The sequence below is a fragment of the Wolffia australiana genome, chromosome 5 (genome assembly GCF_029677425.1).
Source record: "Wolffia australiana isolate 7733 chromosome 5, ASM2967742v1".
Taxonomy (NCBI): domain Eukaryota; kingdom Viridiplantae; phylum Streptophyta; class Magnoliopsida; order Alismatales; family Araceae; genus Wolffia; species Wolffia australiana.
Window position 1 is genome coordinate 14,070,063 of NC_135839.1, and position 14,624 is coordinate 14,084,686.

Here is a 14,624-nt window from a genome sequence, read left to right on the forward strand (position 1 = left end):
GAGCTTGGAAGACAGGAACTTTCAAGAATGCATTAACCTCTGGTGTCACTCTGTTTTGGGCCAAGAATGCATTCTTCTTCAGTTTCCTCCAAACCTGATGATCTGATTCCCTTCTACACTCCACCTGACACTCAAAAAGAGTGGATCGAAAAAATACTGCTCCAATCAAGGCTGAAAAAATTATTCTTGGGATAGAAATTCAGGGATAATTACAATGTGGGAGAAAACAGATAAATTGTTTCCTTACAAATTTTTCAATATATAGAGCAAGCAAGATGGAAGGAGAAATAGAGATCGATAGATTGGTCAATAGAGAAAAAGATGCATAGATAAATAGAGAAATAGATGGTGAGCGGCCTTACATAGTTGGAAGGCAGTAGTGACACACATGGTGACTGGTGGCAGTGGTAGTGGTGAATGCCAGATGAAGAGTATATAGATGGGCAGAGAGTGATGATGAGGGACTTGCCTCTTTGTACAATATAACAATAATATCAATATTTCTAATATGAGATATTTTTATTAAGTTTAATCTTTAGTTTAAACCTACATTTAGTCAGCCCTAAAAAAGCTGGCAGGTGCGCTGGTTTATCGCAGTCTGACAAAACTTTGGTTGGATTTGACCTTCCTTAATTATTGCATGATAGGTTGGTAGAGACATATGTGTCCGAAAAGCCGATGCATTCATTAATACAATATATTTATATAACTCATATGTAATGCTTTTCTTTGAAGTCCATTAATATATGCAATAAGTGAATTATGATATCATATTACTCTAAACTTTGCTCTTTAAATAAGTGTACTGTATATTTCCTATTTAAATGATACTGTAGAAAGTCATCAAAATATGTGGATATGATAGCACTATCTAGTCCCTTTCATACGACGAGCACGACCAAATCAATAACTATTATTGTGGAGACACCAGGGACACATAGTGGGTGCTTTTAGGGAAATATTACACTAAATTAATCAATATAAATTCATAAATGATATCATACCAACTCTCAATCAGATTTTTTCATGTCACGATAGTGTAAGTTTTCACTTGTGTTGAGACAAAGAAACACATGTTGTGGATAGACAGTATTATTTTGTCAATAGATTTTATTTATTGATCTTGGGATTATAAATTGGCTTAGTTCATATGTAGCAAGAGTATCATGATTGTGATTGAGCATTCAAGGTGAGATCGTTTGCCCTTAGTTTGAGAAGATATCCCTTAGTTAATATTATGGAATGAAATCCTTGGCCAAGCTTTTTGAATATCAAATAATAGTTATTTGAGGCATCAGAGCTTGCTGGGATGAAAAATTAATACATATTCTGTAACTAATATAGTAAGGTACCATGAGAGAGTGGATATACTCATTTGCACCCCACATTTGACAACTCAACCTATGGATTGGTCCAATTCATTATTGATTATTTTATCCATGGGTTGATATTTAATTACTAATAATGGATAGTAAATGTTATGAAGTGATTGAAGTTACGAACTAGACAAAGGAAAGCCCTAAATAAGGGAATGACCTAAATGAAATTTAACCAGGACAAAATAATGCAGGTGTCCATCCATGTTTTTGTTTCTCTCTTGGAGTGCCTTCCCCTCCATATGCAATCAAAATGGTAAAATGATGATGGTGGATAAATAACAGAGGTCATGGAGATCAAGATTTGATCCACTGAGGATAAAATGGATTTATATAGGATGGATACATGAAGAGCTTAACACATCTTGGTCGAGGAACTAACAAGCCACATATCTGATCTGTGAAAAGGTTATTCAACATCTGTTTTGTCAATTATAAGATAATATCATTATGATTCTATTTAGCCCTTTCTTTAGTGATGGTTAACGGATCATGTCATTCAAAACCTCAGAATCCAACACAGGGGCCGAAAACTGCACCAGATGTTGACACTTCTACTAAAGAATGCCACTTTGAAAGTTGACCCAAATATGATTAACCAACCACCAAATTTTTATATCTATTTTAATGAGGAGACATGAATTATTGAAGGGATACACTTCAATTTTCTCTGATCAAAGTTTTATTGGAGTACCAAGGTGGGAAGTCTGATCCAATTCTCATGATGAGTAAGTCTCAAGGGAGGGCAAGGCTTCCTATCAGAAAGAAAATTTCAGTCAAGATTCTTACAAAAATCATATTACTTAGGGAGGAAAACCTACTTCAGAACTGGTATTGGAGACTTCAACCAAGCGAATGACAGGCTTGGGAGAGGTTTATGGCATTGACCCGGAATTGCCCATCTTGAGGATTAAAAGACAAATAGTGGATTTTTCTAGTAGATGGATGTTTCTCAACACATAAAAATTGGTCCTCAGAGCTCATGGAGAGGCTTGTAGAGGACAGGGCCTACAGAAAATATTGTTTGAGAAGTAATAGTTCTGAAAGTCTAAAATAAAGAGGAATTACTGATGCAAGGCAGTGGGGCTTGAGCTAAAAATGAACATGTCGGATAAATACTTATGAAGATGGGAAGAAATCATTTAAGATATTAAAAGTAAAATAAAATATTTTATTCAAGGCTCCATTGGTCAGTCTTCCTTGTCGCATACCGACATTCTCTCTCACACTACTAGCTATTTTTGCTCTATAGAGAAAATTCTGACGAGTATTGTCCTATGTTTGAAATTGGAAAAATCCTTAGAATACAAGATTCAGGCTTCTACAAATGGAATAGTGGCCAGTTTTGGAAACCAAAATTAAATAATGGAGGGAACATTATTAATTAGTCATATCCCTGTTCTCCAAATCATCAATAAAACCCATTAATTACTCAAAAATGTTTGTTGTGCATTCCTCCCTTTCACATGATCTAACTAACAATATTTTAATGAAACTTGTTATGCACAAGGAGAATAATAATAGTAAAAGACACTTGAACAACAGAACGCCTACATGGAAGGTAGAAATATAACATTTGAATAGGTGTAGAGGATAATGCAAGTGACGAGGATATCTCTAGAGAGGCTAAGGGAAGAGCAATGTGTCAAAGAGCACCAACTCAAACCAAGAACCGAAAGGCTTAAAGCTAATTTGAACAAAACATTTCTAATATAACATAGGTTAATTTCTAACTCAATATTTTATTAATCAAAGGAATGGATCCTCTCTAATTAGTAGTGATTTTCCTTTTACTGTTCAGTTCATTCTAAATAATGCATTTATCTTCTTGAAATACTACATAATACTAGGAGAAACAACATCTGCTGAAAAATTAGGCTGTGTTCGTATTTTTGGATGGTTATTCAAGATATAACCAAATATAATTTCAAAACAATAACCAAGAGAAAAAACTTTCACTTCTCTTGTTGGTACATTACCATTTAGAAGAGTGTCATTTAATTTGTCTTATTCACAAGTTAATTTCAGGATGCATGCCAACAATGTCCTCTGAGTGAGTTGGAGATTTATGGATGAATTTTTCGTTTTGGGATCATCATCTTACTAATATTTGACCTATTTGTTACAAAGCAGAGAGAAGTCTCATTTTATGGTAGAGGAGGGCATCATGCTTGGACACCATATCAGTCAGCATGGAATAGAGGCAGACAAGGTGAAGATTGACACAATCAGGGGCCTACCCATCCCCATCAGCATCAACCCTTATATGATTATTAGGCAATGATGGCGTCTATAGTTTTTTCTGGTTATTGTTTCTTTCATAAAAACTAACTGAACATACACGTGTGAGGTGGGCCTTATTGATTCCAGAACTCGATCTAGAAATCAACAATAGGTGTGGGTGCATAATGGGTTGAAGATCATCCATCCAGATTATCTTCTAAATTATCTACCCCTGTCCTTGATGCATTTCCTAATGAGCATATCATGGATTAATTTATGAAAACCTTAAATGGTATGCACCCCTAGTAAATTCTCTTGTAACTGGACGCCTACCTGAAGCTTGAACTCCACTGACAATTGGTTCTACTATACTGGCAGTAGACTCTACTCTAACAACTATAATTTTTCAACTTTAATAATGTAACATCAGTTCTATGACCTTTCTTAACAGTACAAAATGAGAAATAAGATATAAATAGGTTAAGATTATGTGTCCTACTAAGTTTTCTCCTGAGTCTAAGATTAAAAAAAAAGTTTAAATATCTTTTCACACACATAAAAATAATCCACGTTGATAAGATTAGAAATATGAGCTTACATTTTATAGTGTATGTCAAAGAACCTGAGGTAACCAAAATGGAGGAGTCATGTGTTAAATGAGTAATTGCATCTTTGACTTTTCCAAGTTATGTCAAACATATATTCAAGATTTCTGTCAATTACGCTTTTTTATTTGGATTGTATTTTAAACTTATCACTAGTAAGTTCAAACAGACATATCAGAAAGCATTTTTCCCACTAGCTTCCAGCATATCTCTCTAGTTTGCCTCATTTTGTACAATAGTCACACTTTAACACATTATCAGAAACATTACTCTAACTCTTTCGATTCAACCTCTGCGTCTGATTCCCTGATTCTTAAATTTGGTTTCAGTTTTTGTTTTGCTCCTTCGATTTTATGAAAAATCAAAAAGTTAGATATCTAAATAAGATTCTGAATTCAACTATCGATCGCGTATGATAGCAGTAATAGTCTCTTTCATGGTACCTTCACAAGGCTGTCAAAATATTTCACACTAAAAGTATTAATCTCCTGATTTAGTCCAAATGGAAACGAATAAACTCTATCCCTCTGAATGTCATTTCAGTCCACCAAGTTATGTGTTAGATGTCAGTAGTGAACCAGCTCTTTCCTTGTGGCGACTAATTCATTTGCATATTGGTAACAGGTATATAGATGATACGTTTACATCTTATTCATTGCCTCTATGGGAGTGGTTACATCCATGCGGTGATTGGCTGGGGTCCACTCTAAATGCATGAGGTGCACAGTAATGATACAAGTGTGCAGTCATGTGCGTGCATCCGGGCCCACGCATTGACTTGGGCTTAATGAGCCTGAGTCATAAAAGCCCGTAAAAAATCAACTACAAGAATTGGGAAAATAAACTTACTACCTGAGACACTCCAAAGGATCATGGCCCTTAATTCCAGGTCTAGAGGGAGATCCAATGGTCCACGTGGACATCTGGATGCCTCTAAAAACAACTAAATAATCCTTATGAATCCCAGCGACAGTACAGTCGGTACCCTAGAAATTTAAAAGACTGGGAAAACTTGGCGTCTTGGTTTATTTGAGATTCATTACCATTTCCACCTCGTAATAACCATCTTCCTCTCAATAAGCCTATTCGTCGCAGAATTCAAGCTTTTCATACCCTGAGGTTCAACCCTTTGTTACTATTTGAGAAAGTATTTACTGATCAAAATGTATTATATACAAATTATTGCATATGCCAATATTTATACAATGACCAAACGAAATACCTATTACTGGAGGTCTCACATATTCAATCACAAATCTCAGGCCTACTTAATCAAGAAGCTGGCGGATATTAATTCATATTTTTTTACTCATCTCGTCTCTTGGAGCACCGGTTATGTGCAGTCTCCCCCAGTAGTACCTTCTCGAATACCAGAAGTCATTGTGCCCAGCAGCCATCCATGTAGAACTGTGTCGATGTTGATGTAGTTCGGTCTATCAGCCATCCTTAGATGATCCTTGAGCTTCCTTGGAGTGGCTTGTCTTTCAACAGAAGTCAATTACTCGAAAAGATTCTGTCCAGCGAATAATTCCCGTTCAGGGACTTTCGTCAAGGTGCCTATCCATTTTTTTATCATCAGGTGTAAAATCTTCATCAGTAATAATCTCCTGAGCCACTGACTTTGGCTAATCGGATGCAACTTGACGAAAGGATCTCGGCGGTCAAAATGCCTCTAATATTCTCCACTCAGTCGATTATTTCCAGAATTTCAGCCTCGACGCCTCCGCATATACGGAACAAAGGTATATTCACTATCTATAATAAGAGCGTATAGAAATCTTGATTCGAAAATTTCCAGTTATAGGAAATAAATCAAGAATGAGATCGGTTTAAGATTGCACACCGGTGCCATCTAACATCATGTTTATAATTGTTTCGTTACTCAGTCTTGATTATTTCTCTGTTAGGTGAGTAATTGGATATCACCATCCAATCTCTCGGCAAGCCGTGACTGACATTAAATAAATCGATTGCACTGATAACAGGGCAGATAACTCTGCGACGAGGGAACCGGCCTCTGTCATACAGAGGGAAGGAAAGAGACGATCATGATCGCAGCATCATGGTCGCAGTTAGAGCTACGAGAAGAATACGATGGCGCAGAAAAGTTGGTAACGTTGGAAATAAATGAAAACTGTTAAAAGTTATACTTTTGCGAGTACTTCGCATTTCAAAAAGCTTCTTCTGGCATAATCTACAGTTGATCTATGAGAATGGATCCGCAGTCAGCCATTGTCCAAATGGCCAACCCATCTGTGATCTGACGGCAATTTCATTCACTCTTGAGCCTCCGTTCATCCCTCCCCGAGAAAGTGTAATGATAAATGAACTATAGTTATTATACTTCGAGGATAAGTAGTACTATCCTATCGCCAAATCTTAGTGCACTTCAAGATTCATAACGCAGGGTCATTTATGATTAAGATATCTTAATAAGTTCAGTACGATGAGAGTTCGTCAATGTCATATCTTTGTAACCCTCGCAAATATATATGAGAAATATGACAACCGTATCATTGCCTTCGAGAGAGAAGATCCAGAAAGGGTAAATTAAACGAAGGAAAGCCAACGGCGATCTGGGTCGAAACCGCAACGGCGCCTTCTTCTCAGATATTATTGCAGTTCGAGATTCTTCTCCACGACCCTCACATCTCTTGCAGATCTCAGGGTCTCCGCCTTGAAACATATCAATTCGCCCGGTCAACGACAACGAATGTAAGCGAAAGTAACAATGAGTTTAAATGCAAACTCCCTACCTGTTCGTCGGTCATATCAACGGCGAATCCATCGACGATGGACATGGAAAAACGTTTCTGATACGTGTGGCCTTTCAAAACCCCAGAGAGTAGCTTATCGTGCTTCTTGTTGATATAGTTATCGAGTTCATGTCGACTCCTGTTACAATGATCAGGAATCAGGGATATCGAGAAAGGCGTCGATAAAGAAAGACGAGGAGTGATGTTCCTTTTTGCGTCTAGATAAGTGAGAACTTGCATACCGTTTCTGCTTGAGGCGCTCGTATTCGGGATCGAAGTTCATGAAGACAAAGTACGTTGTAAGGTTTGTGAACTCCATTGCTGTTGAACCAATTCCAGGGATCCTTCCTTGCCCGTCTTCCCTTTCCTTGCAAGCTCTCCGGGTTGCTTGTGTTTCTATTTATGCTGGGGAGAGTAAGACATTCTGGGACGGGGTCGGACATTCGTTCTTCCTTCAATGAGACGTGTCCGTAAATGAAACCCAGTCCTGTGAAAGGTTAACCAACCTAACCCGACATCTTTTATCTGTGTGATGACTTTTATCCCTTTGTCTCATTCGTTTTAAGGTATTCCAATCCCACAAGAAGCACCCGAATATTGTTGCAGCTCTTAAATGTGAACGGGGAGGACGTGAAAATTGACTTAATCAGCGGACAGCTAGGTAAACAGTAGAACATGATGAGGCGCACTGGCGTTGCCGGGGCATCTTTGGTGCATTGGACTCGGCCAAGCTGTGCTCCATCTCCATCCGATGGAAGAGGACGAATTACTGCCCAAAAAAGTCTTCTCGACGACTTGTATTTTGAACTCTTATTAGACAAACCTCGATGAAATATCATTGCACCAGTAGAGTAAAATCCGAGCTTTCTTTGTGATCCAATGTCAACGGTCAAAAACGTGTCAGTAATAGTTCCGAGCGTCACATGGGATAACTGGCAGTTTTCCTTGAAAAATTCAGGTAGCACAATCTACAAGTCTGCGAAGTGGTGAAAGTACAGACCAACTATCTTAGGACTAAGCCTGCACCCAGTTGTCGGTCAATAGAATAAAACATGAGCTTTCTTTGTGATGTCAGGTGAATGGTCAAACACATGACTACATTAGAGCCGAGCATCACGTGGCGATTTCAGTTTTTCAAAAGTTATGTAGTAAAAAATCAACGAGACTTCAGGGTGGCGAAATCAATGACCATGAGTTTCACGAGTTGTCAAACACGTGTCTTTATCAAAAGTTGTGGGAATCCGTTTGAGTTTTCTTGACGTTTCTTCTGTTTACTCGAATACGAAGCTTTTAAGTTTTACAGAAGTGTGAAAGTCTGGCTATGTTCAATGTCAATCGAACTAGAATGTTCAAAATAAATCAAGTCAATGTAACAATGACTAATAAATATATTAGTATTAAACATCATTGGGTTATAATCTACCATTATTATCGTACATTTTATAACATTGACAGTTTGTAGTTTTGGAACTATTCATGAAGTCGTATCAATCCTAAATAAATGATACACTTACTAAATAGAAATCGTGTTACACCTCAATGTAAAACAGGTCGATTATTGTCATAAATTGAACCGCGCATAGTTTTCCTACTACTCCATAGTAAATACAAACTCTGTCGTGAATGATATTTTGACCTAAAATAATATAGATGGATCATTGTGTTGTGACAATGACCTATGACTATCTAATCACGGGATTAGAAGTAGTCTAAGCTAAAATGCAGCACCAAGCCCATGAAGGTTATTATGCACATAAGATGGGATCTCTTGCCTCAATAGAAAAGGATATCCCATTTCGTGTAACAGTGACATTCATGGGCTTCTCACTGCGTTTTAGCACAGACTATTTCTAATCCTGTGATTAGAGAGTCACAGGTCATAGTATTAGTCCTAACTAGGATGGCTTATTTGAGTCTGATAGTTGATAATATCCTTAGTTGTTTTAGTAGATGAATGATTATATGTGCACAGTAACCAATGATAAAAAAGTCCAATAAAAGATTTGATAAACTCCTTTGTATATCTTAGGACGTGCTGTACATAGGATTTTCAAATATTGTATATAGTTAATTTATTGGGTTATGAGTATCTATGTAGTCATTAATTGCACTGATATATGTACATGTGCAGAAATGCACCTAGCAGTTGCCCACCTTGGATGGATTGGGTTTGACCTGATCCAAAATAGACTAAAGGCTCACGTGTTGGAAGAGCGCCACCTCATGCTGATCATGTCAGACCTGATCAAGTAATGGAGGGGTCCACCATGCTAGGTGATCTCCATTATGTGTAGATCACGTTTGACCTTATCATAGATTGGCAGATCCAGCTTTGTGGGAGAGCATACCTGGTATGAACTAGGTTAGACCCAATTTGCAGTTGGGGGGGAGCTGTCAGGAGAGCATAATAGAGCTACATAGTTTGATGGTATGTATGCAGCTTTCACCACATGGGCAGTGTGTCCCATGTGGAGGGGTGCCATAGGGGGCTAAGACACATGGGCTGACACAATGTCGGACGGTTGTACCAGAGTTGTGGCCTAGACAAAATTAAGTTGTTTCATGCTGATGGTCTACTCCGTGTTTAAAGGCTATGCCACATGGACGGATTCTGAAAAAAATGATTATGATAATTTCATGCTCCGTAGGAATGGAAGCAGATACATCCAGGCTGTGGGTGAATCATTCCTGCTGCCACTATGTTATGAATGCCATTAAACATGCATATGTTATTATATTTAAAGTTAAATTTTTTCATAATTTCAAAAAATATATATTTCAGGTTTAATATATCTAATTAAAATAAGAAAACTAGATTTTTTGGTGTGTTTATTAAAATTCAAGTCATAAATAATTAAGTATGAATTGTATCCTAAACATAATCAGGAAATAAATATCAGATGTATAGAGTGAATAATTATAAATATGAAGTAGCTAATAAACATCAAATCATGAAAAATGAAAATTGAGTTCATTTGATTCACCTAAATAATTTCAAAGTTCTACAATTAAATCATAATGCATGCATGATTGCAGTAAATGATAAATACATATAATGAGTAAGCAAATAAGTGCAGAATATTAAATAGGTTTAATTTATTTTATATCCAAATTTTTATTTTAATTTTCGAAGAAACTAAGATGATAATATATTTTATAAGTTATAATACCTTATTTTATCTACGATGTAGAAAACGATAGACAGACTTCATGTAGGTTACCATAAATTCTATTGGTGTTTAAACATGTATGTGGCATGTAGATTTGACAATTGACTACATGCAACCTGCACTCACCTCTTTACCCCGTATATGATATGTGTAAGCTTCAAATATCGTAGGTTAAGTATATAGCAAGTCATACTGCATCAGGTTTACACTTGACATAAAGAAAAAAATGAAACATCCAAACCTCTCAAATAATCTCTAACCATATGAATTTTGTGAAAGAACCTAATGATTACTTGCTTCCCTTTTCCTCTTTGTTCCAAGCAAGCTTTAGCTGTTGCTATAATATTTTACTGGGCAAATGTTTCTAAAAAATGCAAGAGGTTAAACTTCTTGATGCAACTTCAGATAAGTCTTTCATTTTTCACCTTTTTTGGTAGTCCAAAAGGCCTGATCTGTGCAGAATCTGGATCCAAGTAAAAAGAAAGGCATTGAGATCTCAAAAGATGATGCTGGACACATTATGTAGTAAACCTTACGCATCCACTCTTTTCTTCATATTGTTCTTCTCAATTTTCTTCAGTTTTTCTATTTATTACTTCGTGTTTCTCACTTTATATCAATCTAAAATACATTATTTCATATTTCTTCAATTCATTTCTGCGCATATAGTTTCTCTGCCAGAAACTTCATCCAAAGTCCTTTGCACCTTCAAACCATAATTCAGACTTTCATTGCTGCTATATTGCTACAACGAGAATGCCCCCAATTGAGCAGCACCAATAGTCATAGCTCAAACTGATATCAAAATTGTTTTGGAGATCGGTTACCAATAATTGGCGCTAGTATCAGTATGAGATATCATCGGCTGATAAGGCTAATAATATTGATATTGATAATGGAACATATCTAAGATAACAGAGATTTACTTAAATCCTTTAATTGATTTATTTTTATTTGATGGTTATGAACTGCAAGGTAATAGGAAACTTTCCTAGGATGCCTAATCATCAAATTCTGATGTAATAAATAAAGTCCAAAAAATGGAAACATTTCTGGAAATCAACGTAATATCAGCACCAAAAAATCTAAATATACACCAAGAATTACATTTCTCAATTTGTTTACTGAAACTCATTTAGAAGCAATGCACCATAACAGGTTCAAGTATGTCTAAAAGCCTTTATCTCTACGTTAACCCCATAGTATCTCTCACGTTATTCAGTATCATCTTGATTGAATATTAAATGCCCTAGTATTATATTCACGTAATCAAAAAGTTTGATTTTTTTATTCATGAATAATCTATTATTTCTATTATGAAATTCAGTAATATTTAATACCATCACAGACCAATCTATTAAAAATGATTGATAATATATCCAAGTGATAAGAATACGACAATCATAAATTATGAGACAAATTTTACATTACAAATATTTATGCACATTTCATTGGGAGAAATATCAAGATGAAGAATAGGTATGACATTTAAAATTCAGAAAAAAAGACTCCAAATAAAAGTGACATTTAATTTTTTAGTTTCAAAGCGGTGATCAACATGATCCAGATAGGATTTATCAAGCCAAAGATAAAACATAATTCAAAGAAACTTTGAAATAATTGAAAATTCAATCATAAAAGCCCCTTGTAACATTAAAATTAATTCCTTATTTTTCTTTCCCCATGTAAAAGGTTTTGATATATTCAAGCTTCCAGCCTCGAGAAGCGTCCACATGATCCTTGGGATGTACAAGTACACACATTACTATTTACCATCATTTCTTTGTTCTTCTAATTGCATCAGCATAGGAGGGGCCCAAGGAAAAAAGGGCGAGAAATAAGAGGCACATTAATAAACCTATTTTTAAATGTATGTATTTTAGGGTTTCCCCATTTAAATTCAATGATATTTTTCATAAAACCAATAGAATTTATGGATAATTAATGACATAAAAAATTTGTGTGTCACATCTAGGATTATGTATTAGTTGGACTTATAATTATAAGAGCCCAAAAACATTTATGAAACCGTCATATTAATTAATTATACCACCATATATATATTTATCACCCATGGATTGATGTAACCTGACCTACATATTCAGTTCTAGTTTGTAAGGTGCCAATCTATATCTTATGCTCTTGGATATAGAAGTGGGCTATTCAACTCTTTTACAGAATCAAATTGCAATCAATATAGTGTACATTTAATTATGGTCAACTATAAAACCCTAATAAGTCATCCCAGTTAATATGGACGAGTCTGAAACTTACTAGATATCTTTTCTCAAATATTCACTACATTGAAAAGGACCTAATCATATTATCTTCTTTGAGTTGTCTAGTTTGGCCCCAAGGGTCAGCTATCCCATACTGACCACTCAATCACCTTTGTGAACTCCTCATTGTGCCCAAGCTAAAATAATTTTGAATCCCATGATTCGAAACTAGTAGGTCATAATTGGAATCCTATGTCCAAAAGATGTCTTTAGTTACTCACCGTAAGTAAAATCACGCAACCATGACATGAATCAACATGATTCAGAGTTAGTGATAATTCTATTCAGGAATTCTTACAGAACAATGTAATGAATTCATTTCCCCTTAGAGAACCCACCCTCTCTCCTTGTGGTTTCCATGATTAATCATACTCATCATATGAGTGAAACTAGATAGTGTTTCTCTATCCAAACATATGGATGTCCTTCTCAAGTATCCTTTGAAAAGGAATATTTAGAACACGCGATTTTATAATAGTGATCACCATATGATGAGATCATCATAACTCACTTACTTTTATTATGTATTTACGTTTTTCATTAGAAGCATCACACTTGGTTTATATGCATATTGAACAAGATGAAGAATGTGTGATTTGGCTTGTTGGACACATACATTTTTATCAATTTTACCTCTCATCTTTCAACAATAAAAATTAAAATAATAACAAGCCAATAATTCATTTTTGGTAGATTGCCAACAATAAAATACCATCCATACACAATAGGGCTACAGAATTATTTCTTAGAGCAGCCTCTGTGACTTACACCACAAGACAGATAAGTTTGACTACCATAATCTTTGTTTGCGAGAGTGAAGACAAGGGTCAGAAGAATAATATATTTTTCTATGACTGTATATTTTTCTTTAGAGCGCTCCTTTTAACAATACACACTTCGAGTTACAATAGCCTTTGTTGATTTAATCCGTCAAATAGATACCCGTTTGATCCCAAGATATATTTTCAGCTTCCATCTTTATTTTTAAATTCTTCAAATGGGATCTGAGAATTGTGAGCAATGAAATAAAACAAATCCTACATTCTTATGATATTGATCTCAACTTCCTTAAATGGGACATAAATTTTCAAATGGAAATGACATATCTCCTTGCTCCTTCTATGTAATCACACACTTGAGTCTGATACTTCATGTTTTTCCCTGTTTGAAGATATAAACTTCTAACACTACCTCCTTTATAAACGCACACATGACCATAAAAAAATCATATTTCATCAACAAATGTTAGGTGAAAGCAGTTATTATTTGGATCGATGAACTTTTACCTTATAAATAAGTAATACTTACCATTTCCTCCTCCCCTTCATTTCAGTGATCGGTCCATATTTCTGGCCCAGACCTTGAATCATCCCAAATTAATCCAGGTGGTGCAAATCGAAGATCAATTTTGCTGCCCTAAATGCAACGAGGATGTCCAGTTGAAGCATGACACACCCCATTTAAGCTTTCACATAATTCAAGAGGACAAATATGATTAACAATATATAATAGAATTATATGCACATAAACCAAGGTTCAACATATATGAATTATTTGAAGGTTAGTATTTCTAATTGCAATGGTTCCAATTAAGCATTCAGTGATGTTGATGAGTCAAAAAAATGGAACTTTTTCTTATGATTGAGTTGTTAGACCAAGTTATTTTTTAATTGAATAATTTCTCTCTCCTATTTTTATACATGTCCTATGCTTAACTGGGGGAGTGTTATAATCTCTCATCTCTTATCACCCTATAATTGGCTGGTTAGGAGGAAAAAGGGAATCCATAGATCCACAATCCTATTCACATTTTTTGTGACTCCTTTCAAGTTTTTAAATCCTATTCAACTTGATGATTTTAAGTCATCATAGCCAGGGTTAAATATACGCGTATTTGATTAAACATTGGTTTGATGAACATCATTTATCAGATTTGAAAATACGAGGGACCAGATAAAATTATATAAAATTATTCAGGGATTCCCTTTCCCATTTGTAGTTTTTGATTCTTTGACTGTTGTCTCCACTCTGAAATTCAATCAAAGATATGAAGGAATCTTATTTTGGAAATTAGATTTGGATCGTCTAGACCATCTCCTTGTTTTTTCTCTATCTTCTCATATATTTCACTCTTTCTACCTGATTTCTGTCCTATTTTTGAAATTGAACTCCTGATTATTTTTTTGGTCCCTGTGGGCCAACCCCTTCGTACGAC

The 14,624-nt window shown here is 35.4% G+C and overlaps 1 protein-coding gene across 1 annotated transcript; it reads right to left on the bottom strand.

Annotated features, from left to right (window-relative positions):
• Positions 1 to 6,670: 6,670 nt before the first annotated feature.
• Positions 6,671 to 7,363, bottom strand: LOC144703162 (uncharacterized). The gene is made up of 3 exons (XM_078575269.1): positions 7,203 to 7,363; positions 6,961 to 7,099; positions 6,671 to 6,880 (listed from the first exon to the last, which is right to left on the bottom strand). Exons 1-3 carry the CDS (start codon positions 7,277 to 7,279, stop codon positions 6,818 to 6,820), a joined length of 279 nt encoding a protein of 92 aa, XP_078431395.1. The 5' UTR covers positions 7,280 to 7,363; the 3' UTR covers positions 6,671 to 6,817.
• Between the last annotated feature and the right edge of the window lie 7,261 nt (positions 7,364 to 14,624).